This window comes from Trichosurus vulpecula, chromosome 4 (assembly GCF_011100635.1).
Source record: "Trichosurus vulpecula isolate mTriVul1 chromosome 4, mTriVul1.pri, whole genome shotgun sequence".
NCBI lineage: Eukaryota > Metazoa > Chordata > Mammalia > Diprotodontia > Phalangeridae > Trichosurus > Trichosurus vulpecula.
Window position 1 is genome coordinate 337,652,719 of NC_050576.1, and position 25,810 is coordinate 337,678,528.

Here is a 25,810-nt window from a genome sequence, read left to right on the forward strand (position 1 = left end):
CTTGGTGTAAATCTCTAACACTAAATAGAGTAATTTGGAAAACTATATTATAGTCTGCAGCAACATAAATTTTTCTTGGAGATTCCACATGGTGATCATGAGATCGATCTAACAACATCATTCTGATGCACGGTCCATTTATTTTAAACAAATATTAATTGAACCCCTGCTGTGTGCAAAACTGTTCCTCTATTTTTGGTAACCAAAATAAAACAACACACCAGCTCCAGAATCATGATGCCCCTGAATGAGCTTGCCTAGTGCAATAGATATTTTGTGCTGCTTATAGGTGTTATCTTTGGGGGAGGGGGGCAGCACAGATAGTAAATATGACTTGTGCACTATGACTTTAGTTGATGAGAGAGTCAGCAGAGATCCAGAAGAAAGGATGTGGCATGATGGTGTGGGTGAGGCATATAGGTAACTCAATGGATGGAGTCTTAGACCTGGAGACGGGAAGATGAGTTCAAATCCTTCCTCACAAACTTACTAGCTGTGTGACCTTGGCAAGTCATTTAATCTCTGCCCCAGTTTTGTCAACTGTAAAATGGCACCTGCTTCCTGTGGTAGTAGTGAGGCTAACCTGAGGTAATAAACAGAAAGGGCTTTGCAAACCTTAAGGTAGATACTGTATGAATGCTAGCTGCTTTTATTAGCTACAGACCCGGAGTCACAGAAATTTATCATTGGGAGGCCCTCATATGTGAAAATAGAATCCCTATTACAATATGCATGAAAATGGTCTCTATATAAACTCTGCTTGCAAATGTCCAGTGAAGAGAAACCAGCTACTTCCTAGCTAGTTCATTCCTCTTAGGGATAGCTTTTAGTGCTGGGAATTTTTCCCTGACATCAAGCTTAAATTGGTCTCATTTCAACTTCCACTTTTCTTCCTGGTCCTTCCCTCTAGAACCAGTCAGTTTAGTCTCTCTTCTTTATGATAGCTCTCTTCAGGTATAATAAGGGCTATCATGTGTCTCCTTCCCCTTACCACCAGGTCTTCTCTTCCTCAGACTAAATACCCATTTTCTTCCACTTGTTTTCACATGGCCCGATCTCAAAGCCCTTCACCATCCTGGTTCTACTGGTCAAAAGGTTTAAAAGCAAAACACCTGGATTTGAGTCCATTTCCTCATCTGTATAAGGAAGGGATTGGACTAAATGATCTTTGAGGACCATTTCAGTTCTAAATCCTGTGATCCTATAATACGTGAGCAGTAAATTGAACTCCAGCACACCCAAACTTTAGCAGCATTTAATTGTTTAAAGCTGCCACACAGGTATGAGTGGAATGCATCCAGGACCAGCCACCAGAGATGTGGACAAGGACTCTAGGAAATAAGCTGTGTTCTTATTGTCCCCTCACTTTGTAGATACTTCAAGGTTGTACAGTCTCACAGAACATTGTGATCCTATAACAAGTGGTTATCAAGGTATTTGGAGTCTTTCTTTTAGGAATATAGAATAGATGTGTATATAGAAAGGCCAAGATGAACAAGGACAAAGGGGATAGTGTTTGTCCTTGGCTTTCATCCTAATACCAATGCCACTGCTTATGTCAATAATAATAGTTGTCATTTATTTGAAATCCCCTTTGTGATATGTTCAGAATGTTTAATCCTTGTAGGTATCAGTTCAGTTGGTCACCTGCATATTATAGTATTTTTTTCTGCTTAACTATTCTCTCCAATTAGATTTTAGCATGTTCAAAGGGTAAAAAAGAGAGAATCCTTTTAAAGATGTAGGGGGTGAAAGTAGTCCAAAGCGGTTTATATGCAGTTTTCAATGATTCATTGCAAAACAAGTTCTAAACAAAACCTAAGCTTTAATTCTAGGTGGAAGTGAGTGATATAAAGTGTGCCTATAAAGTAACGAGACAGGGGGATGTAGTTTTTAAAAAATCCAATAAAATCAAACATACTTAAAGTGACTATTTTCCAAAATGTTTACCTTGTTGGAATGATGGTCCAGCGGCTTCATTGCTTAAAATACATTTGGAATTCCTTTTGAGAATTTTTTTTTTCAGATTCAGCTGTATGGGACAGAAAAAATGATCCCCAAACTGTATAATTATACTTCTGGGGGCTAATTTTCATTCAAAATGTTATTACTGAACTTAATTATCTTTACTGACTTTTGTGAATGACTTTGAGTATTTACCCTAAAAAGGATAAATATATATCACCACTAGAGGTTATTAAAGATATGCCACATTCTTTGAGGGCAATTTAAAAAGAATCCCAAAGATATTTTGAACATAATTGGAAGCACTTGTGGCACTGTTGGAATCCTCTTATCCCAGCCTTTCTCCTATGTAATCCATCCTTCACAGCTGCCAAAATGATATTTCTAAACCACAGGCTACTCAAGAAGCTCCAGTGAATCTCAGTTGGCTTTATGATTTGATTGACTTTTAAAGATGTCATAGACTCCTAGCTACATTTTTAGGCTTAAGGCACGCTGGTCTCATTTCACAAATGCTGTGAAAGTTATTATTTTATCCAAGAGGTAATAGAGAAGTTTTTATGTGGACCTGAGCAGTTAATTTTGGTCTTTCTTTTATCTTCCGTTGGGGAATCAATTAGTGAGCATTTATTAAGTGCGAACTATGTTGTAGGCACTGTAATAGGCTCTGGGGATACAAAGGTGAAAAATGAAACAGGCCCTGCCATCTAGGAGCTTGTATGGTATATGGGGAAAAACATGTGCTTTTATAAGTATATACAAAAATATGCATTTATAAATTTATACGGAAATAAAGGAAAAGGCTCTAGCAACTGGGAGTAGGGTGCGGTAGAAATAAGAAAAGGCTTTATGTAGAAGTTGGTGTTTGAGCTAATCTTTGATGGGACGGGAAATATAAATCAGATGCAGGAGAGTGAAGCAGTGTCCACTTTTGAGACTGTAGAGAGAAAGGAATTCTCTGTTAAGCTAGAGTGGTAAGTAGGCAAATTAGTACTTCTCTAAAAGATGTTTTAAGTAGGTCCTTAAAAACTTTTTCGATTAAAAAAAGTCTTTGAAAATTGGAGTGGACTCTAGCTGGAATGAAAGACATTGTCAAACTCTGCAGTCATTCAGTCAATGCCTAGAACAGAACTAAATGGTGAGGTTGCCAAGAAAGGCAAACACAGCCCCTGCCCTCGGGGAGGCTGACAGTCTAAAGGGCAAAGAACTTATAAATAGGTATATGCAATATCTCTTCAGAGAAAATGGAGTAATCACTGGGGATAGAATGGTCAGAGGTTTTCAATAGCCAAAGTTACTGCAACCAGCATTTAAAAGGTATTCTTACTATGGTTTATGAAAAGCCCAAGTTGTTAGTTATAGTTGCGTTTTAGTGTGGGTAGATACTAGACTACAGTATGCCTCGCTTACTACTTTGACCAATGCTTTATTTAAGTTTATATCACTTTAGGTCCAACTGATAATTCGTAATGTTTTAATAGAGCAGGGGTCCTTAACCTTTTTTATGTCTTGGATTCCTTTGGCAGTCTGGTGAAGCCTGTGGACCCTTTTTTCTGAATGTTTTTGAATGTATAAAATAAAATGTGCAGGATTACAAAGGAAACCAACTATACTGCTATCTAGTTATCAAAATATTGAAAAAAGTTTACAGATACCAGGTTAATAGCTCCTTTAATAGTTTTTTTTTCAGGAAAAAATACAGGTGTTTAGATTGTATGCTAGTCTATGTACTCTTATTCATGCCTGGGAGAGCCTAGCTGGATGGAATATACAACGAATAACAAGGCATTGCTGTTTGTTTGGTGGGAGGCTACCTTAAATTTAAAATTGTATTTTATTGTAAACTTTATAGTAAAAAATGACAAACAAACAAAAAAAACCCAAAACAAAACGGGACAACTCTTATCCTCAGCCAAAACAACAAACAAGCAAAGAAAAATGCTATTGTTCTGAATCCACTTTCAGGTCTGGTCAGAATTCTGCCTTCTTTGGCTCTGTTTGCTTTTTTTCCCCTTTTTTTCTTACACAATTACAATCATTGTTCATATGGTTTTTGTTTTACTGATTTCCCTTTCTGTGACTTTGTATAGGTCCTTCCACATTTGCTTTTATTCCCCATATTTGTTGTTTTTCTGTACCACAATATTACCCTTAGAGATTTGCTTGGGGAGCTAAGGTCAAGTGGCTCACCTAGGGTCAAACAGCTAGCAGATTCAGACAGAAGCAATTCTCTAAGACTATTAGTTGCTAATCATGTTCAGACCTTCATTTGTAGAGGGACTTTTTTCATTAGGAGTTGCCTGTACCAGTGTCTCCTCTACCACCCCTACCCCCCATTCCAAATATGTTCATTCCCTCTATATAAATAAACTACAGTTTATTAGACATTCTAAAAATGACTGAATATAGATGCTGTTTTTAATTCCCCCTTTTCTTATTAAATTGTTCAGTCTCTAAACATTTATCAAGTTCCTTATGTTCCAGGTGATGGTCATACAAAGGCAAAAGCAAAACTGCCTGCTTCAAAAGGTTTACATTCTAGTGGGAGAGAAAGCAGGCATATATGTAGTCATATATAGACATATGAAAAACAGGTAAAAGTGTAGGAGGGTGATGCTAACCCAATATATAGCAATCTCATGGGGGATAAGGGTGGATGTCATGATGCAGGGTGTGAGCTCTATCCCTGAAGGGGCCTCTTAGAAGCCAAACACACATGTTCTCCTCAGTCTGCTGCTGATTGTTATGTTATTATTTCTTTGCCATTGGGTTCAAAGGTAGTCTGGGGGTATATTCTCATATTACTCCATAAATTACCTAAACCATAAATATATCCCCCCTTTAATCAATGAATTAGCTCCAAGCTCTTTGGAAAAGCATGGAAAAAAGATGTTGCTGACTACGATTCCTCTTAAATCCTTAAATATCATCACAGTTCAACAAAGCAGCTTTCTTTAGAATGTAAATAACTCAGGTACTCTCAGAATAATACTTTTCTCGCTTCACCTCAAAAATATCAGTTAACTGATTTTCTCCACATAAGATAAACATTTAATTCATTTCTCATAAAGAATGAAAGATAGCTAAACTCAGTTTCCCTCATGAATTTTCCTTAGCATATCTTCTCCAAAGAATATATTCCCCATACATTATCTTCTCCATAGTCAGTAAACTTGTTCTGAAAAAGAGCATCTAGGTCCGCATACTCTTAAGTGCCTCAAAGAGACTCTTTCTAGCACATTCCAGTTAGCTGTCAGTCCCCAAGTTTCTTTTCATCCAAAAGGTACTGTAATAGTATTTACAGTGTGGGAGAAGTTATGAAAGCTGTGGTTACACAGGTAAACTTTTTTGTGGGTTTTTTTTTTTTTGGAAGGAGGGAAGGCAGGGCAATTGGGGTTAAGTGACTTACCCAAAGTCACACAGCTAGTAAGTATGTCAAGTGTCTGAGGTTGAATTTGAACTCAGGTCCTCCTGACTCCAGGGCTGGTGCTCTACTCATTGCACCACCTAGCTGCCCCAACAAGTCAACTTTTTTAAGAGGAAAGATGGTGGCATCTAGGACAACAAAGAAAACCCTTTTGCAGAAGGTGGCACTTGAACTGATTCATGAAGGTTCAAAGAAAACCAGGGATTGAAAGGTGAAGGTGAGGAGTGAGTGCATTGAACTACAGTTTGTGCAAATGGAGATGGGATATAGAGCATTGTAATGGAACAGCAAAACATTTTTGTTGGCAGATTCATAGAGTTTGGGGAGTGGAATTAATATGCAATAAGCCTGGAAAGTTAGGTGGGGGCTAGCTTGTGAAAAGCTCTAAATGCCAAGTGATGTAGTTTTTATTTTAATCTCAAGGTGATAGGGAGCCCCTGGAAAATACTGAATAGAGGGGGTGAAATAGGTCAGACTTCTGCTTTAGGTAAATCACTTTGGCATCTATTTAAAGGATAGATTGGAGTGGGGGAGAAATTCACTTTACATCAGAACCTTTCCATGCTTCTCTGTGTTCTTCATATTCACTATTTCTCATAATGTTGTAATATTGCATTATATTTATGTACTGCAGTTTATTTAGTCATTCCACAATGGATGGGCATCTACTTTGTTTCCAGTTCTTTGTAAAACAGCACAAAAAGTGTTCCTACGAACATTTTGATATAGATGGATTATTTCTTGTCAACAATAACCATATTGCAGTATAAGCCTAGCAGTGGAATTCTGCATCGAAGGATATGGAAATTTTAGTCACTTTATTTGCATAATTCCAGCTTGCTTTCCAGAATAGTTATATTGATTCACAACTCAACCAACAACGCGCTAGGATGCCTATTTTTCCACAGCCTCTCCAACTTTGACTCACTTTTTTTGTCATCCTTTCCAATTTCCTGGATATGAGTTGAAATTATTATTGTTTTGATTTGAATTTCTCTTGTTATTAATGATTGGAACATTCTTTCAATGTTTGTTAATAGTTGGCCTTCTTTTGAGAACTCTTCAAATGCTGTGACCTCTTATCTCCTGGGGAATGGCATTTGGATATATCTATATCTATAGATGTCCCTTAGTTGTCTATATATCTTGGCTACCAAACCCTTGTCTGAGATATTTGTTATAATCAGATGTTTTTCCTATTTAACTGCTTCCCTTATTAACCTAGACCCATTAGTTTTGTTGGCGTTGGTGCCTTTCAATTTCGTGTGATCATAGTGAACTGTGATATCTTTTCTAACTGCCTCTACCCTTGTGTAGTTAAGAATTCATCTTCCGCGTATAGCCATGAAAGGTATAGAATCTGTTTCTCTTCTAATTCTTTTATGGTATGTTCTTTAATATTAAGGTTATGTAGCTTTTTAAAATTTATTGCGAAACATGGAGTAAGAGGCTGTTTTAAGCCTAATTTCTGCCAGACTGCTTTCCAGTTTTCCAGCGGTTTTTTTTAAATTAGATAAGAAGTTCTTTCTTAAATAATTTATATTTTTGGATTTAATGAACATCATTATTGAATTCCATTGCTTCTGATTCTTCCTTGTCTAGACTGTTCCATTGATTGACTGCTCTATTTTTTTAACCAGTACCAAAAGGTTTTCATGCCTGCTGCTTTTTAATATAGTTTGATGTCCGGAATTACCAATCCCTTTCATTCCTATCTTTTTTTTTTGTTATTTCCCTTGGTTATTCTAGAGCTTGTGTTCCTCCAAATGAATTGTATTATTTCATCGAATTCTGTATGGTGTCCCTGTGATAGTTCGATTTGCCTTGTCTATTTTTGACAAACAAAATTGTAATGACTCAGAACAAAGAAATTCTATAATAGACTTGCTTAACTAAATTTAAAATGTGATGGCAAATGTCATAGTCATTCTATTATTAGGGAAAATTTTGTAGGTCAGAGCTTTTAAATTATGGGCAAAATGGAATTTGTATATATTTCATCCTAACCTTTTTTCCTTAGCCAGGTGGCACAGTGGGTAGATGCCAGGCTTAAAGTCAGGAAGAGTTTGAGTCTGCCCTCAGATACTTCCTAGCTGTGTGATCCTGGGCAAGTCACTTAACCCTGTTTGCCTCAGTTCCTCATCTGTAAAAATGAGCTGGAGAAGGAAATGGCGAACTGTTCCAGTATCTTTGCCAAGAAAACCCCAAATGGGGTCACAAAGAGTTGGACACTACTGTAGAGCAAGAGCCTCTTTTCCTTAAAAGATATCTGCTTATTAACTTTTTTTTTAAATTGGACTTTCGATTTCATTGCCGTAGTAGAACTCTGGGTGAGGAACTTTATCATTGCAAGTCAGTACCTTTCTATAATATAAGATAGCGGTGTGGGGCATTGAGACCTTAAATAAGTTGTCGTTGGATAGGTGGGTCTTCCTTCCTGGACTTTGGTCTTCCTGACTCAACTCTATATGCCCTTCTTGAATATGCATCTCTGGTTAGCTTTTCTTAACTAATCTCGTCACTTTATATCAAATGATACCATTACTGGTCAATCTTTATCTGTTTCTTAGTAGTGGTTTCTCTGAATACACCTTGTACTTTGTTGATTTTATTCCTTTGCTAATACAGTGCCAATACATATTTTCTCTATCTGCAAGACTTCCTCTCTTTCCCACCTTGCCCATTATGCCTAATTCCAACCCATACTTAAGAATTCAGCTTAAGTGACACCTCATTTATTCATTCATTCAACAAATCTTTATTGAACATAGTCATTGCTCTTGAGGAGCATAGAAGGGTGAAGGGAATGTATATAAATGATCATGTATATAAGTGATCAATACAAATTAGAATAAAATATGTGCAGACATTAGAGATTAGTAGAAAGAAGAAAACTCCTTGCTTGGTGGATCGTGGAAGATTTCATGAGAAGGTAGTACCTGAACTGGATCTTGAAGGAAAGAAAGGATTTCAACAGGAGGAGGTGGAGGAATTCTTTTCATGTAGGTATGAATCCATTTTAACCAGGTGTGGGGGCGGGGAGGGCCCTCTGTGTCTGGGGAATGGCTAGAAGTGCAGTATGGCTGGAATATAGTGTTAATGAAGGGGAAAAGTGTGAAGTAAGATGGAAGAGTGGAGTGAAAGGTCTTGAATTCCAGGTTAAGAAATCTGTATTTTATCTTATTAGAAAGGAGCCACTGACAATTTTTGAGTGGGAAAGTGGTGGAATTGGATCTATTAGGAAGGTATTTGTTTGCTTTTGTTTTTTGGTAGCTGTGGAAGCATCTGTTGGAGAAAGAAGTATCCTTTTCACAATCTTCCAAGAAAATCCATTTTCGTATATACTTATTATTGAAAACCACTATTTTTTGCTCCTTTGCTGATTATGGTGGTGACCAGCATGCTTTGTTTCAGGACTGGGGATAATATGTATTTAAGTACAGCCAATTTTTTACTTAGGTAAGTGGACCATTCTGTACATCTGTATGTAAAGCAATTTTTATGTAATGTGAATTTGCTTCCATCTGCCCATTTCACTTAACCTACATAACAAAGGTATACACAAAATAATACTTTTACACAAGTCATAAAGTGTGGACAAATTAAATACTAAACCATGATAATAAACAAAATTTTGAAATGAAAGGCAAAGTTAATGATAAAGTACTGTACAATAAAGTGTGCAGTATATTACCCTTTCCCTACCCACTGTACCTAGCTTTTATCACTGGCTAGCTTCACAACTCTTTTTATGATGCTATTGAGAGATGTTTGCACAGTGGATCCCTCCTCCTCCCCATCTATCTGATAATAGCCAGCAATATTATCTTTAACCAGTCTTTGCATTTTTAAAAATCTTGAAGTATTTATTTTTTTATTTTAAATTTATTTATTTAATATATTTAGTTTTCGGCATTGATTTTCACAAGAGTTTGAATTACAAATTTTCTCCCCATTTCTCCCCTCCCCCCCACTCCAAGATGGCATATATTCTGGTTGCCCTTTTCCCCAGTCAGCCCTCCCTTCTGTCACCCCACTCCACTCCCATCTCCTTTTCCCTTCCTTTCTTGTAGGGCTAGATAAATTTCTATGCCCCATTGCCTGTGTATCTTATTTTCTGGTTGCATGCAAAAACTTTTTTTTTGTTTTTGAACATCTGTTTTTAAAACTTTGAGTTCCAAATTCTCTCCCCTCTTCCCTTCCCACCCACCCTCCCTAAGAAGTCAAGCAATTCAACATGGGCCACATGTGTATCATTATGTATAATCCTTCCACAATACTCATGTTGTGAAAGACTATAACTATATTTTGCTCCTTCCCAACCCATCCCCCTTTATTGAATTTTCTCCCTTGACCCTGTCCCCTTTCGAAAGTGTTTGTTTTTGATTACCTCCACCCCCATCTGTCTTCCCCTCCATCATCGCCCCCCTTTTTTTGTCTTTTTCCTTCTTCTTTCCTATGGGGTAAGATACCCAATTGAGTATGTATGGTATTCCCTCCTCAGGCCAAATCTGATGAGAGCAAGATTCGCTCATTCCCCCCTTACCTGCCTTCTCCCCTCCTCCCACAGAACTGCTTCCTCTTGACACCTCTATGTGAGATAATCCACCCACTTCTATCTCTCCCTATCTGCCTCTCTCAATATATTCCTCTCTCATCCCTTAATTTGATTTTATTTCTTTTAGATATCTTCCCTTCATCTTCAACTCACCCTGTGCCCTCTCTCTCTCTCTCTCTCTCTCTCTCTCTCTCTCTCTCTCTCTCCATATACATATATACATACATACACATTCACTTATATATATATATGCATAAACATATATATATGTATATATATATGTATGCATATTCCCTTCAGCTACCATAATACTGAGGTCTCAGGAATCATACACATCATCTTTCCATGTAGGAATGTAAACAAAACAGTTCAACTTTAGTAAGTCCCTTGCAATTTATTTTTCTTTTTTTTTTTCTTGATTACCTTTTCATGCCTCTCTTGATTCTTGTGTTTGAAAGTCAAATTTTCTATTCAGCTCTGGTCTTTTCACTGAGATAGCTTGAAGGTCCTCTATTTTATTGAAAGTTCATATTTTGCCTTGGAGCGTGATACTCAGCTTTGCTGGGTAGGTGATTCTTGGTTTTAATCCTAGCTCCGTTGACCTCCAGAATATCGTATTCCAAGCCCTTCGATCTCTTAATGTAGAAGCTGCCAGATCTTGTGTTATTCTGATTGTGTTTCCACAATACTCAAATTGTTTCTTTCTGGCTGCTTGCAGTATTTTCTCCTTGATCTGGGAGCTCTGGAATTTGAAGACAATATTCCTAGGAGATTTCTTTTTGGGATCTATTTGAGCAGGTGATCGATGGATTCTTTCAATTTCTGTCTTGTCCTGTGGCTCTAGAATATCAGGGCAGTTCTCCTTGATAATTTCTTGAAAGATGATATCTTAGGGCTCTTGTTTTGATCATGGCTTTCAGGTAGTCCAATAATTTTTAAATTATCTCTCCTGGATCTATTTTCCAGGTCAGTGGTTTTTCCAATGAGATATTTCACATTGTGTTCCATTTTTTCATTCCTTTGGTTCTGTTTTATAATATCTTGATTTCTCATAAAGTCACTAGCTTCCACTTGCTCCAGTCTAATTTTTAAGGTAGTATTTTCTTCAGTGGTCTTTTGGACCTCCTTTTCCATTTGGGTAACTCTGCCTTTCAAGGCATTCTTCTCCTCATTGGTTTTTTGGAGCTCTTTTGCCATTTGAGTTAGTCTATTTTTTAAGGTGTTGTTTTCTTCAGTATATTTTTCAGTATTTTTTTGGGTCTCCTTTAGCAAGTCATTGACTTGTTTTTCATGGTTTTCTTGAATCCTTCTCATTTCTCTTCCTAATTTTTCCTCTACTTCTCTAACTTGCTTTTCCAAATCCTTTTTGAGCTCTTCCATGGCCTGGGACCAGTTCATGTTTTTCTTGGAGGCTGTTGTTGTAGGCTCTTTGACTTTGTTAACTTCTTCTGTCTGTATGTTTTGGTCTTCTTTGTCACCAAAGAAAGAATCCAAAGTCTGAGACTGAATCTGGGTGCATTTTCGCTGCCTGGCCATATTCCCAGCCAACTAACTTGACCTTTGAGTTTTTCAGTGGGGTATGACTGCTTGTGGAGTTAAGAGAACTATGTTCCACGCTTGGTGGGATGCCACACTAGCACTCCTCCTTCCCCAAGAACCCCCAACCCGTACTGGACCTAGATCTTCAACAGGCTGTGCACTCCTGCTCTGATCTGCCACTTAATTCCTCCCACCAGGTGGGCCTGGGGCTGGAATAACTGCAGCTGTACTTCTGTAGCTGCCCCACCTCTGCTGCCCCTGGGGTGGTAGCCAAACCCAAACTCATTCCACTCTGTCCCCTGCAGCTTTTCCCACTAATCTTCTGTGTTGTCTTTGGTGTTTGTGGATTGAGAAGTCTGGTAACTGCTGCAGCTCACTGATTCAGGGCACTAGGGCCCGCTCTGCCTGGCTGCTGGTCTGGTTGGTCCGTGCCACCCACGCTGGGCTCTGCTTTGCTCGCAGCTCCATGCAGGATAGACCTCACCCAGAGACCAGCCAGGCTGTCCTGGGCTGGAGCCCTGCTTCTCTCTGCTGTTTTGTGGGTTCTGCAGTTCTAGAATTGGTTCAGAGTCGTTTTTTATAGGTTTTTGGAGGGACTTGGTGGGGAGTTCGCGCTAGTCCCTGCTTTCCAGCCTCCATCAATCTTGAAGTATTTAAATGTATCTTTTCAACATAAGAAAAAAAATTCACTCAAATGATGAAATGCTTCTGCCACCAATTTCATTGTGAACTCTTTTTGGTTTGACCTTGAATTCTGAAGCTTCCCTTTCTTCTTCTGTAGTCTTTGCAGCTAGCAAATCAAGCATATCCTCCTTTGACAGTTCTTCTCTGTGAGTCTCAATCAACTCCTTCACGTCATCCTCATACTTCTAGCTCCAGTTCTTGTGCTAATTTTACAATTTTGTTACTCCCTTCTTTGAATGTTTCTTCTTCATTAAATACATGAAAATTGGGGACAAATTGCAAACACACTTTTTTTTTCCAAACTCTCTTCGTACATGTTTCTGTTGCATCTTCCCACACCTTTCAGAATTCTTTCCACAAAGTCGAATTTGTGTAATACAAATTTACATAAAGTGAGAACTGTCTGTATTCAACAGAGAAGCTCACCACTGTCCAGGGCATTGATGATGATTATGATAAAGAGAAACTAGTGAAGGCATTGAAGAAGGAATTTGCCTGCCAGTGGGATGGTGATGGAATATCTAGGACATGGAGAAATAAGTTAGGTATAGATTGTGTTTGTTCTTCGTTTTTGAAGTGGATCATGACATCAGGGAATGATGACATGACTTGCAGTTGACTTTGATTTGAGTGAGGGAGAGCTGACCTCAAATACATACATGAGTTCTGAGATGAGGTAAGACTAATTATGGTCCACTAGCTAAAGGTTCTTGAGTTTTAAACACTTCATAACCCACTGAAGATTGTGTGAGTAATGAATAGGCAAAAATTCTTTCTGCCCTTTGTCATGTGTTGAAAAACCCTTATAGCTTATTTAATGTATCTATTGGGTAGGGAGGAGTTGGACTTGAATAACTCACTCATACAATAAATGGAAAAGGTCCATGTAAAAAAGAAAAGAAAAGAGAAAAGCAGTGGTAGAAGTGGGAAACAGTGCTAGTTCTGGAATCACAGGATCTATTCTGAACTACCTGTGCGATCTTGGATAAGTTATTCTTTTGTTCAATGGTCTCAAATATGGATCTAGGTTGATCCTACATATGTCATGGGATGGCTGAATATGCCTTTCCATAGCCCTTTCTGCACTTGACATGTAAATCTCTGAAACCTTATTTTAGTCACAGTTATGAAATTTAGATGAACGTGAAGGTTCATGAGAAGTAGAAAGAGAAAACATAAGGCTCTTAAGAGCAAAGACTATGTCCAGCAGAAATTGCCCACCTTGCTTTATGAACAGTTTCATCAGTAGCATCTCTCATAGAGCTTTGGCATCAGGTGCAACTAGGTCGCCATTAGCAAGGTTCTAGAGTAGGAGTTCTTAGCCTGAGGTTCATGAACTTGTTTTTAAAACAATATTATAGTAGACATTTCAACATATTGGTTTCCTTCATAACCTTATGCATTTTATTTTATTCATTTAAAAACATTATTCTGAGAAGAGATTTTATATTTTCACCAGGTTGTCAAAGGGATCCACAACTCCGAAAAGGTGACTCTCCTAGGGCATAGCTTTATGAATAGCAAACCAGCTCTATTAGAATGGACAGGTCCATTGGCTGGGAAGTAGGTTTAAAAAAGAAAAAAAAAGTACCCGGCGCAGAAATATGTATGTGTAAAATGCAAGGACTGATTAGTGGCATGAAAGATCATGAATTGTACTGAGCGATCGGTTGCTTTTTTGTCGTGACTTTAGTTGGACCAATGATACATAATATAATTTGTAGATCTAGAATTGGAGTGTAGCCTTGGAGAAGCTTTGAGGAGGTTGGAGTAGGATAAGTTAATGGGCATGGTAGGCAGCGTAGTGGAAAGATTACTGGCTCTGGGCTAAGAGGACATAGGCTTCAGGCCCAACTTTGACCTCAGCTAAGTCACTTCATTTCATTTCAGCAAGCATTTATTAAGTGACTACTATACGTATGTTAGACACTGGAAACTATAAAGACAAAGACAAAATAGTCTCTACCCTCAAGAAGCTTACATTTTTTTTGGAGGAAAAGAACATTTACATAGATGAGTACGTACCAAGTTTAATACCTAATAAATTTATTATTTGTCTAAGGAGGCGATGAGGGAAGGCACTAACAATTATGGGATTTGGAAAGGTCACATGTTGGTGGTACAGTGGACAGTAGATAATGGTGTTGGGCCTGGAATTAGGAAGACCTGAGTTCAAATCCAACCTCACTCATTTACTGGCTGTGTGAGCCTGGGCAAGTCACTTAACTTTGCCTCAGTTTCCTCATCTGTATAATGGAGATAATGATAGCACCTGCTTCCTAGGGTTGTTGTTGTAAGGCTCAAATGAGATATTTGAAAAGTTCTTAGCGTGTTGCCTGGCAGATAGTGAATGCTATATAAATGTTGGGTATGATAATAATGGTGATGATGATTATGTATGATTATGTGACACTTGAGCTGGCTTTCCTCCAATGAAGACATTACACTAGGTGATCTTTACAGACCTTTGCAGATCCAACTTTACGCTCAATAGTCTTACCAATACTATGTTAACGGGAATACCCAATGGACCACATTGAGATAAATGGTTCCATTGATTGGTTTTATTTTCTGCTGGAAATAAGGACTTGGAAAATAATGATAATGGTTACATTGTGTCTTAAGGTTTATAAAGCACTTTATATACATTATCTCATTTGAGCCTTAAAACAACCCTATGGGGTAGGCTACAGTATTATCCCTGTTTTGTAGATGAATATACTAATAGTTGACTTGTGTGCAGTCAAAAAATCTAGTAAATGTTCAGAATAGCAAGGCATCCACTATGTTTTGCTCCCTCTCATCTACTAACTTGTGTGGTTATCATTTCAAGTCATAATAGGATCACAGAACTAGATCTTAGGGGGACTTCAGAGGCCATCTAGCAAACTGAAGCCTGGTTAAGTGACTTGGCAAAGGTAGAACCAGATCTTCCATCTCTAGAGCCTGTTTTCTTTATGATGCCATGCTGACTCCTTTTGTGACCTCAACTTTTTCTTAATGGGATCATAATTACATATAAAAAGTCTTTTATGCTCTACTAGTCACTCGACATACCTGATCGCCCTGTATCCTAGCAAGAACCTTGTGAGGCAGGTTTTTGTTGTTGTCAGTTGTTTCAGTTGTGTCTGACTCTTTTGATCCCATTTGGGAGTTTCTTGGCAAAGATATTGAAGCGATTTGCCATTTCCTTCTCTGGCTCATTTTACGGATGAGGAAACTGAGGCAAACAGGGTTAAGGAACTTGTCCCGGGTCACATAGCTACTAAGTGTTTGAGGTCAGATTTGAACTCAGGAAGATGAATCTGTCTGACTCCAGGCCCAGGCACTCCATCCACTGAGTCACCTGAGTCTGCCTGGGAGGCAGATAGTCTAATTTCCTCTTCAGAGGTGAATAAATAGAGGCTCAGAGAAAAGTTGCAATTTATAAAAAGATCTTACAGCTAGCTAAGGTGGGGATTCTACTTGAACTGAAGAATCTTTCTGATTTCAAGTCTTAATTATCTTTCTATTCTATCATATTGTCCATTGTAGGAACTAAAATTTAATTAAAAAGACTGAAAATATTTGATGTACATCTAGGTTTCAGTTAGTGAAAATAATGAGTCCTCCTGAAGTGGTTGCATGATTTGAATATGCATGTCATCATTTGGTTGGGCTGGAACCAATAACTGTGTTTTACATATTTGTAACTTTGAACAGTGTCAATTTGAAACTATGCAACACTTCACAGGATTCACTATTTGTACCAGTTGAGATCCAGCTGTATTCACAGATATGTATTATACATTACATCTATTAAAATCATAAAATTCATCAGAATAATGGTAGCATATCTTGTCTCTATAGACAGCTTATAATTTAGGAATCTTATATAGAGGAGGCTTGTGTTCCCTGCCTCTCTAATGGTGCATTGGAAAGATCCCTGGATTTGGGTAGAAATCAGCAGTATTGGTCTAGTTGAAAAAACATTGTATCTATAGTCTGAGGACCTTGGTTCAAATTCTGCGTCTAATACTTTCTGTTCCAATAAACATATATTAAGCACCTACTGCATGCCGGGCACTGTGGCAAGCGCCAGGGATACAATTGATAAAAAGATAGTCCCTGCCCTTAAGGGGCTTACAGTCTAAAGCGGGAGACAACACACCAAAGGAGTCAGGAAAGCAGGGAAGGAGAAGCCAGGGGTAGCTGGTGCAGGGGCATCTTACGGTTGAAAGAAGGCAGAGCAGCAGATAAACAGTGGAGTGAACTGAGAGTCCATTTTCTGCTCTCTATAAAGGAAGGCATTGGCAGTTGTTCGGTACTCCACCCTCCAGTACTGCAATCAAAAGGGAGTGGAGGAGGAAAGTAGTGTCAATCAAGGAGGGGAATCTTGCTCCTGGAGTTGAAACCAGGCAGAGCAGCCGATGCAACAAACATCTCAGTGTTCTTATCTGTAAAAGGAGGGGATTGGACCTTTGAGGTTCCTTTAAGCTCGAATTTGATGGTTCTGTTATATTTAGTACCTGCGTGACCCTAGGCAAATCACTTCAACTTCCTAGTCGTCAGTTTTTTCCCCATGATGAATGAAGTGTTAGAACTAGGGAGTTCTTAGATTTTATTCAGCTCTAAATTAAAATATAAGATCCTGTGATTCTGACCTACAAAAATAACTGCTGCCAACAAGCTTACTTAGACCCTTAAATCTGGAAACAGTTCTTCTGTTTACCCAAATCAGTTCTTAGGAGAAATAGCCCAAGGACTCTTCCCATAATTATATGTATACTGCTCCCGATGCCCAACTTGACGACTTATGCTTTGTTTGCCAAAGTTGTGTTGGCGTTTTCTCCAAAGTTCAGTGCCCAGAATTGACAACTAAGCATTGACTATATATTGAAATAATGCGGAGTTTTTCCTTAATGCCAGTTTTTTTTAAGGAGTAATTTCAGGAATGTTTTTAACCTTGTTTCTATCTTCTTCGTTTTTGCTGTTTTGCTGGTCACTGTGAGCTCTTATACTAGAGGGTTCATGAGAGAAAGGAAGGGAAATACTATTCCCCTTTAGGTTGCCGCTGCCTTAGGACTAGTCTAGTCAACTTGTGTCAAGGAAGGGTAAAACAAAACAAAACCAAAGCAAAACAAACTCCCTAACTTCTTGTTTTCTAAGGCCTTGTTTATGTTACCTCTATCTTTCTTTTCCCTCCTTCAAGCCCTCATATGCACCTTCTCTTGGGCTGGTCATTGAGAGTTAGCTATACTAATATCTATTTCCAGAAGTGACGCTATGAAAAATTCTCTTGGCATTACTAAGCCTGCAATACAAACGAGATAACTGAAGTACATGGGTAAATTGAATAACTTGTCCAAGGTCAACCATGACTCAAGTGGGTGGGACTGGAATTTATATAACTCTGTCTTCCTCTAGCAAGGTTAAAAATGGAGGCAAGCTTCCTTGAATTCCACGATATTGCCCTGGCTTTTGACTTCTGGACCTAACTGGTGTGTCACTGAAATATTGCTCTTCTGGGGCATAAGTCAACCTATAAGAGACACTCACAAGATATCAGTCAAGGAGACTAACTAATTTTTCTGTGGTGCTTGAAGTGATTCTTCCCTAATTTTGTTTTTTCCTATGCATTGTAGAACAAATGCTTTGTTTTCTAGAATTAAATGCAGATCTAGTGAACAGTGACATACTTTGCAGTTGGTGCCATTTTTTGGGTAAATAATCAACTTTCCTTGTCACTTTGGAGGGTGACAAGATGCCTTTTGGAGCCAAGGCCTTCCCAACTTGGATTTATGGAGACTTAGCCTTTAAGCATATGGGTCAAAGGATCAAGCTTGTTATAACAGGTATAGAAGGTGCTTAAGTTAATGAGGGTAGGTGTGTTATCATTTAAATTACTGTGTTCTCTAAATATGTTCAGGTGTGAGAATACTTTGAAAATATTCATCTAAGAAAGTCCTGGTAAATTTTCCACTTACAAAAGCTACTCCTCTCTCTCTCTCTCTCTCTCTCTCTCTCTCTCTCTCTCTCTCTCTCTCTCTCTCTCTCTCTCTCTCTCTCTCTCTCCCCCTCTCTCTCCCTCCCTCCCTCCCACATTTCTTGGCTTGGACTGGTCAACAGGTTAAGTAACTTGCCTCATGTCATATAGACAGTATTGATGTTGTGTTTGTCCTTTGTTTTTGAAAAGGACCGTGACATCAGGGAAATGGTGACATGACTTGCAGTTGACTTTGATTTGAGTGAGGGAGGCCAGTATATATCAGTACTTGAACCCAGGTTGTTCTGACTCTGAGGCAGGCTGTCCTAGAGTTTCTGGACATTAAAGGCATGTCTGATTGAAAAAAAAATTAAACACACTCTTACTCAAGATTCCCATCCTCTTTTTTCCCTGATGCTTTTTTTTTTATGCTGAACATACCAGTGATTTTAAAAATATTTGATCTCTTTTCTTTCATATTTTCTTCCTCCTTGGAGTAAGGAGGTGTTCCTTATGAAGCCTTCAATGGAAAGGTCATTATTTCAGGACACTCTTTTGGTAGGTGTTAAATTGTACTTAATAAATTCCAGTGTTAGTATTATCGTAGATCTAGCTCTGTAAGGGACCTTAGAAGCTATCAAATGTAACTCCTTCATTTTATAAACAAGGAAACTGAGGCTAGGGAGGTTAAGTGAAAATAAGAGTTAGAGGCAGGATTTGAACACAGGTCCTCTGATTGAAGGAGTCAATGTTTTTTTCCTTGTACTATAATTAGATTTTTCCTACAAGGTAAGGTAGAGTTTACTAATAATTTCAGCCTAATATCCTATCTTGTCTTCCCCCTTTCCATTATAACCAACATCTAGTATTTGCTAGGCCAGTAAACAAAATATGGTTCCTATTTTCAAGTAATTTGTAGGCTTCTTCTATCAGTGCTGAAAAGTGTTTTGCTCTCTCTGTAGTGTTAAAATACATTTTCATTATGTGTCAAAGTAACAAGAACCTTAGTATAATAATAGACTCTACTGTAATTGTAATAGGCCTTCCGGCCCCATGTGGAGAAGTTTTAGGATCTGAAGCTGAAAATTGCATTCAGGCTATGTAGTATCAGAGTTTTCAAGCACAGGCTTGAATGAGTTAATAGTGGGGGGAGGGGGAGCTATGTGCGCCTCTATCGTATCTTTTAAATTTTTCTGCACACTTTGGGGAGTAGCATTCTGCTTAATGAGGTTCCCATTGAGAAACAGTATTATTAGTATGTATAGAACCTACCAAGAGAAACATAAATTATATCATTATTTTTTACATCATCATTTAATTTTCTTTTCTTATGCTTTGGACAAGTACCAATTGGATTGACCTAAGTTGAAATGATCCTGAAGTCATTTCCTGGCCATTTTAAATGGAGCTAATTTTAGCCATTCCCTAATAAATATGAAACTAAAAGACATAGCTATACAATTTACTGTGGGTAGAAGTTTTCATCTCTTTCAAAGATTCTCTTTATGGAGAACCTAGAAGGGAATACTAAATATTAATCATAATCTTGTTTCTCTTAATTTGGGCAATAAGCAATTTTCCTACATAGTTGTTTCCTTTCTACGAGAAAATTGGGCCTGGGTGGCAGAGTATATTATATTCTTAAAAGAGAATGTCTTGTGAGTAAACCTTTCTAGAATTTTCTTTCTTCTTATTTTAGATTCTTCATTAAAGAACCTTGAGCACATGTTGACAGCTTGTAATTTTAATGCATTTTTTTCCACATTCTCTTTCAGTTTGATTAATAAGCTTAAGCCTGGAATCATTAAGAAGATCAATCGTTTATCTACACCAATAGCAGGTTTGGTAAGTAGATTGTCTTCAGACCTGGCTTTCTTCATATCTGAAATGCAAGTCAGTTACAGGTAGGCTCTTTTATCCGGATCTGTCATAAAAATGAGGCGTTCAGGTCGTATCTCTTATTTTTCTTGAGTACCTTTCTTTTATGTTTTCCTCCCTCTTTTCTGGGAGTTCTTCCTTTTCTCTTGATTTCTCATCTCTATTTAGTTTCATTCCTTCCTTTAATTTTTTTCTTTGTTGTTACTGTTTGTGTGGGATCTGAAGATTTCATCAGAGGGGGAAGGCTCCTTGACCGGAAAACTTTTCCCGACTGATATGTCCAGATGACTCCCTTTAACTCAAAGTCTCAGAGAGTTGCTTTGGGTGTTGATTTGTTCATATGTATCAGAGGTGTAGGACTTGAACTCAGGTCCTCTTGACTCCCAAAGCTGACCAAGTCATTATATCTCACTACCTTTATCTGTTCATATTTTTACTTTTTACACGTTTTATATGAAGCGACATTTGCAGTGTTGGTGATCGTTGACCCCAGCAATCTGGCACCATTGGCTGTATATGCTGCTTAATTCATATATAATAATATATAATAATAATAGTAATATTCTATATTTATCTGATGTTTTAAGGTTGCTCCTATATAATAATATATAATAATAATATTAATATTCCATATTTATCTGATGTTTTAAGGTTGCTCCTATATAATAACATATAATAATAATATTATTATTCCATATTTATCTAGTATTTTAAGGTTGCTCCTATATGATAACATATAATAATAATATTAATATTCCATATTTATGTGGTGTTTTAAGGTTGCTCCTATGTAGTAAAATATAATAATATTAATATTCCATATTTATCTGGTGTTTTAAGGTTGCTCCTATATAATAACATATAATAATAATATTATTATTCCATATTTATCTAGTATTTTAAGGTTGCTCCTATATGATAACATATAATAATAATATTAATATTCCATATTTATGTGGTGTTTTAAGGTTGCTTCTATGTAGTAAAATATAATAATATTAATATTCCATATTTATCTGGTGTTTTAAGGTTGCTCAAGTTCTTTTCTTGTAACAACCCCTGGTTGTTAACTCTGGTAGAACATATAACTTTCTTACCATTTTACAGATGAGGAAACTGAGGTTCATTGAATTTAAATGACTTAAATATTAGTACTGTAGAAGACACACGGAGATAACCCTGAAGTGGCAGAGTATGTCATAGGAGCTGCTGTTTCTTTCTTCTTCTTCTTCTTCTTTTTTTTGCATTACAGGGCTCTTTAGATAATTTCTGACATGTCCTAGCTGTAATCTTTAATAACTTTTCCTTTCTGATTCCTTATCTGTGGAATGAAGGAATTTGACTGGAATCAAAGTTCTTAGGCTGAGGTCAGTGAACTTGTTTTAAAAAAAAAACATTTATTTCACTATACTTCAGTACACTGCTAAGTGATACAGTTGGTAGAGAGCCAGGCCTAGAGTCAGGAAGACTCATTTTCCTTAGTTCCGACCCAGCCCCAGACACTTAGTAGCTGTGTGACCCTGGGCAAGTCACTTAACCCTGTTTGCCTCATCTGTAAAATGAGCTGGAGAAGGAGATGGCAAACTACTCCAGTATCTTTGCCAAGAAAACCCCAGAAGAGATCATGAAGAGTTGAACATGACTTAAATGACTCAACAACAACATTTCAGTAAAATTGGTTTTCCTGTAATTCTGTGTATTCTGCTTAGGCTTCACCAGACTTCCAAAGAGGTCCATGACATCAAAAAGGTTAAGAATCCCTGGGATCAATAAAGTTTTTCCTGTTTTAAATTTTAAGTTATACATGTAAATGATTCAACACAAACTCTTTTCAGGGTACGTGTGTGCCAAGAGGATATTAATATAGTCAATGGTGTCTTTGTAAATGAAAGAACATTTATAATTAAAGATAGAAGGCTGACAAGTTTCAATAATCCATGAATCCTTGAAGAATAAATGTTGACCTCTTATTTCTGTTAACAAATGGTGAATTACAGTAGTGGAAGGTGATATGTAACATCATGTTGAACCACCATTTTGCTTAACCATTTTTAAGGTATGCCCTTTGTAGGCAGTTGGATTTAATGTTTCCTTGGAAGGATCTGTTGTCCAAAGACAAAAAAAATCGGGCATCCAGGGTTTAGGTGGGAGGGAAGTTAAAAAAAAATTAGCTTACCCCAATATTAATGTTCAAGCTAATAAAATGGATGCAAAAAATAAACTTTTTATGCCTCCTTTTGGAAAATCCAGACAACTTGTAATAAAATTCAGGCATCTTATTCTTTGCTGTCAAAGTACTTACAGATGCTATGTGCAGGCTCATTTATAGGTAAAAGTGCCAATGCTACTGAAGCTCACAGGTGGTCTGGAAACCTCGTCTTAACATTGTGGTCAGGAGTTAGTTTGGCTCAGGGGGCCTGTTACTGAGGAGAACTTTGCTTAATACAGTAGAAATGGAGATGGAAGTCTTGGGATTCAACGTTTCCTCAAGGAGTTTTAACAGTCTGCTTCTATTCTGGCCTTGGCTATCAAGATGCTGCTAAGTTTTAATATGCTTTGTTAAAAAAGAACCTAGAAATAAATATTACACATTAAACACAGCACCATTTCTCTTAATCTGGGTAACTGAGCTATTTCATAGATACAATTAAAGCCAAACATTTTGATGGTTTAAAAATAGACAGAACCCAAGTAAGTTAGTTGTGAGTAGTTACTATGCTTTTAAAGTCACCATAGTATTAACTTGATTAGCTAAAAGTTAAAAGAATTTGAGGTTTGGATTAGGGAGTCTTGCTTGCCATGAAGGAATGGCAATCTAAGTTTTATTTAGAATCACTCAAATAGGTGAACCACTTTTTAATAATTGAACTCATTTCCTGTATTTTGAATTATGGCATGATGCTCAGTAATTTCAAGCGTGGACTACATGCATTTTGATAAAATTAATCTCTGACCCCAAACTTTGCTATTTCTTCGGAATGTAGACTTTTAAGGGGAAACATCCTACAGATTTTAAGACAATTGAAAGTTTGGGTAGTATATTATTTTTTGGCCACTAGAGGTTTAAATTATAATCTTACCATTCTCTGATTAGATGGAAGCATAACATTGGGAAATATTTGGATTATAAAAATAACATAGTATGTGTTCATATTTAGAGCTGTGTACTGAAAATGCTATCTAAATCTTGATTTCTGTCTAGAAATTTAGAACAAATGTTTTCCTAAATACTTTAATTTACTAAGTATCCATCAACAAAGAATGTTTTCTAGAGTTCACAATACAGAACTTTTTAAACAAGGGCTGGGAACCTGCAGCCTTGAGACCACATGTGGCCTTCTAGGTCCTCGGGTACAGCCTTTTGACTGGGTGCAAGTTTTACAGAACAAATCCTTTTATTAAGGGGGTTTGTTCTGTGAAGTTTGGATTCAGTGAAAGGGCCACACTTGAGGACTTAGAGGGCCACATGTGGCCTCAAAGCTGCAGGTTCCCAAGAATGTGTGTGAAGAGCTATGAAGTCATCCTAGAAGGTCAACTATTAGAAGCCTGGCCTTTAAGGCACAGCTCAAATGCTACCTCCTCTGCGAAGGCTTCCATGGTTTATCATCATCCATCCAAGGTGGATTCTAAATATAGTCTTGCCAGAGCAGATAGCAGGACTGTCACCTTTCTAGTTCAGGACACCATGCCTTTCTTAGTGCACTATTTTTGGCTCCTTTGTCACATTTTTGATCCATATTGACTTTGTAGTCAACTAAAACCTCCATGTTTTTTCCCATTAGCTGCTTCTTTGCCATTCTCCCCCTGTCTTTGTACATGTGACATTGATTTTTTGAACCCAAGTATGAAAGTTTACATTTACACCTATTAAGTTTCATCTTACAAGGTTTGGTCCAACATTTCAGCTTTCCAGTCTTGGATCCTAACTTAATCATTCAATGTGTTGGCTCTTCTTCCTAATATTGTGTCTCCTGAAAATTTGATTAGAGAAAGAAAAATTTGGTTAGGAACTGGTGCTGTAAAAGGCCAGGTTCATATTGGTACCATCAGCCCATACATATCCTTCCATAGGCCATCACAAAAGCAGGAATTTGGGGGTTTTATCATTCTCTCCACTACCCTTTCATCCCTTCTCTTTCTTTTTCCTCATTGTTGTCGTTCAGGTGTTTTAGTCATTTCAACTCTTTGTGACCCTATTTGGGGTTTTCTTGGCAAAGTCGCAGGAGTGATGTACGATTTCCTTCTTCAGCTCATTTTTCAGATGCAGAACTGAGGCAAACAGGGTTAAGTGACTTACCCAGGGTCACACAGCTAGGAAGTGTCTTAGACTGGATTTAAACTCAAGTCTTCCTGACTTGGCAGTCTATCCAATGCACCACCTAGTTGTTTTTTTTTTCCTTAGGCTTCTCTTTTGTGTTTACTCATTTTCTCCACCCCCCTTTCCACCCTTTCTCCTCTATCCTTAATCTCTCTTCTCTTTCAAGGCTGGCCCTTGTTATTTATTTTAACCTGATTTATTCTGTATTCCACCGCGGTGGGTAAGGAGCCTGAATTATTGCTTAAAGGGATGGCTTGATGGAGACATAATTTTGGAATCAGGGAGAGCAGTTCTAGCTTCCTCCCCTTCATTGTGTATATTTGTGTAAGAAGAAGACATTATGACTTACCAGAGAGTATTTTCACTGAAATGATTCAGAGCTCTGAAGTTCTTTTGGCCCATACACCACTACTTAGTAGTGGCCCCTGGCTGTAATCTTTATTTAGCTTCTTATAGCCCTTTAAAAAAAAAAAGAAAGGGATTTTTTATTATTACTATCTTTTGACACTTTCAGAGGAGTTCTATGAGATTCTCATTCAAAATACGTAGGCATTTACTGCATGGGAACTAGTGTCAACCACTTACATGTTTCAGACAATAGACAATTTAGGTGAGACAGTCCTTTCTTTCATGGGACATCCTACTAGGAGGATATGACAAGAGACAAATTACTATAATCTAAAATGATGTATGGCATATAATAACGATGATGATGATGATGATAATGATAGCTAACATTTTTATGGTACTTACTATGTGCCAGGTATTACACCAAGTACTTTACATTTATTATCTCATTTGTTCCTTACAACATTGAGAGGTAGGGACTATTATTATTCCCATCTTACAGTTTCAAAAACTAAGGCAGACAGAGGTACATGGCTTGTTCTGGGTCACACAGCTAACAAGTGTCTAAGGCTGGATTTGAACGTAGTCTTTCCTGACTCTAGACCCAGCACTCTGCTCATTGCACTGCCGAGCTGCCCCATGTTGATGCTTGAAAGTGAAGTGGGGTTTTTTGTTTTTTAATTCAGGGAGGAAATTGTCATTACATGCTTCCTGCAGTCAGGAAAGCCTGAATTCAAATCCAGTCTCAGGGACTTGTGGGCAGTTTGACCCTGGGGAGGTCAGTTTGCCTTGTCTCAGGGCTGCATGAGGACAAAATGAGATTGTGTTTTTGAAAGTGCTTTGCAAACTGTAAAGCACTACATAAATGCTGGCTCTTCCTTTTCCTTCTTCTCCTTCATCCTCCTCCTGCTTTCTCTTTCTCCTTCTTCCTTTCTGCTCTTTCTTCTTCCTTTTTATTCTATAGGGAGACACTGAAGAGTTTTAACCCTAATGCCTTATGTACATCTCCTCCCCCCATTAGAATGTGAGCTTCTTGAGGGCAGGAACTCTGTTTTTGCCTTTATTCGTATCCTCAGTGCTTAGCATAGTACCTGGGACATAGTAGGTGCTTAATAAATGCTTTTTGAC

At 37.7% G+C, this 25,810-nt stretch overlaps 1 protein-coding gene across 3 annotated transcripts in view; it reads left to right on the forward strand.

Annotated features, from left to right (window-relative positions):
* LMO7 (LIM domain 7) overlaps nt 1-25,810 on the forward strand; it is a 264,422-nt gene that overhangs the window by 95,303 nt on the left and 143,309 nt on the right. For all 3 annotated transcript variants that reach the window (XM_036756248.1, XM_036756252.1, XM_036756253.1), the window contains exon 4: nt 19,914-19,983. In XM_036756248.1, the coding sequence (XP_036612143.1) occupies nt 19,914-19,983 (70 nt within the window). The remainder of the gene's footprint in view (nt 1-19,913; nt 19,984-25,810) is intronic.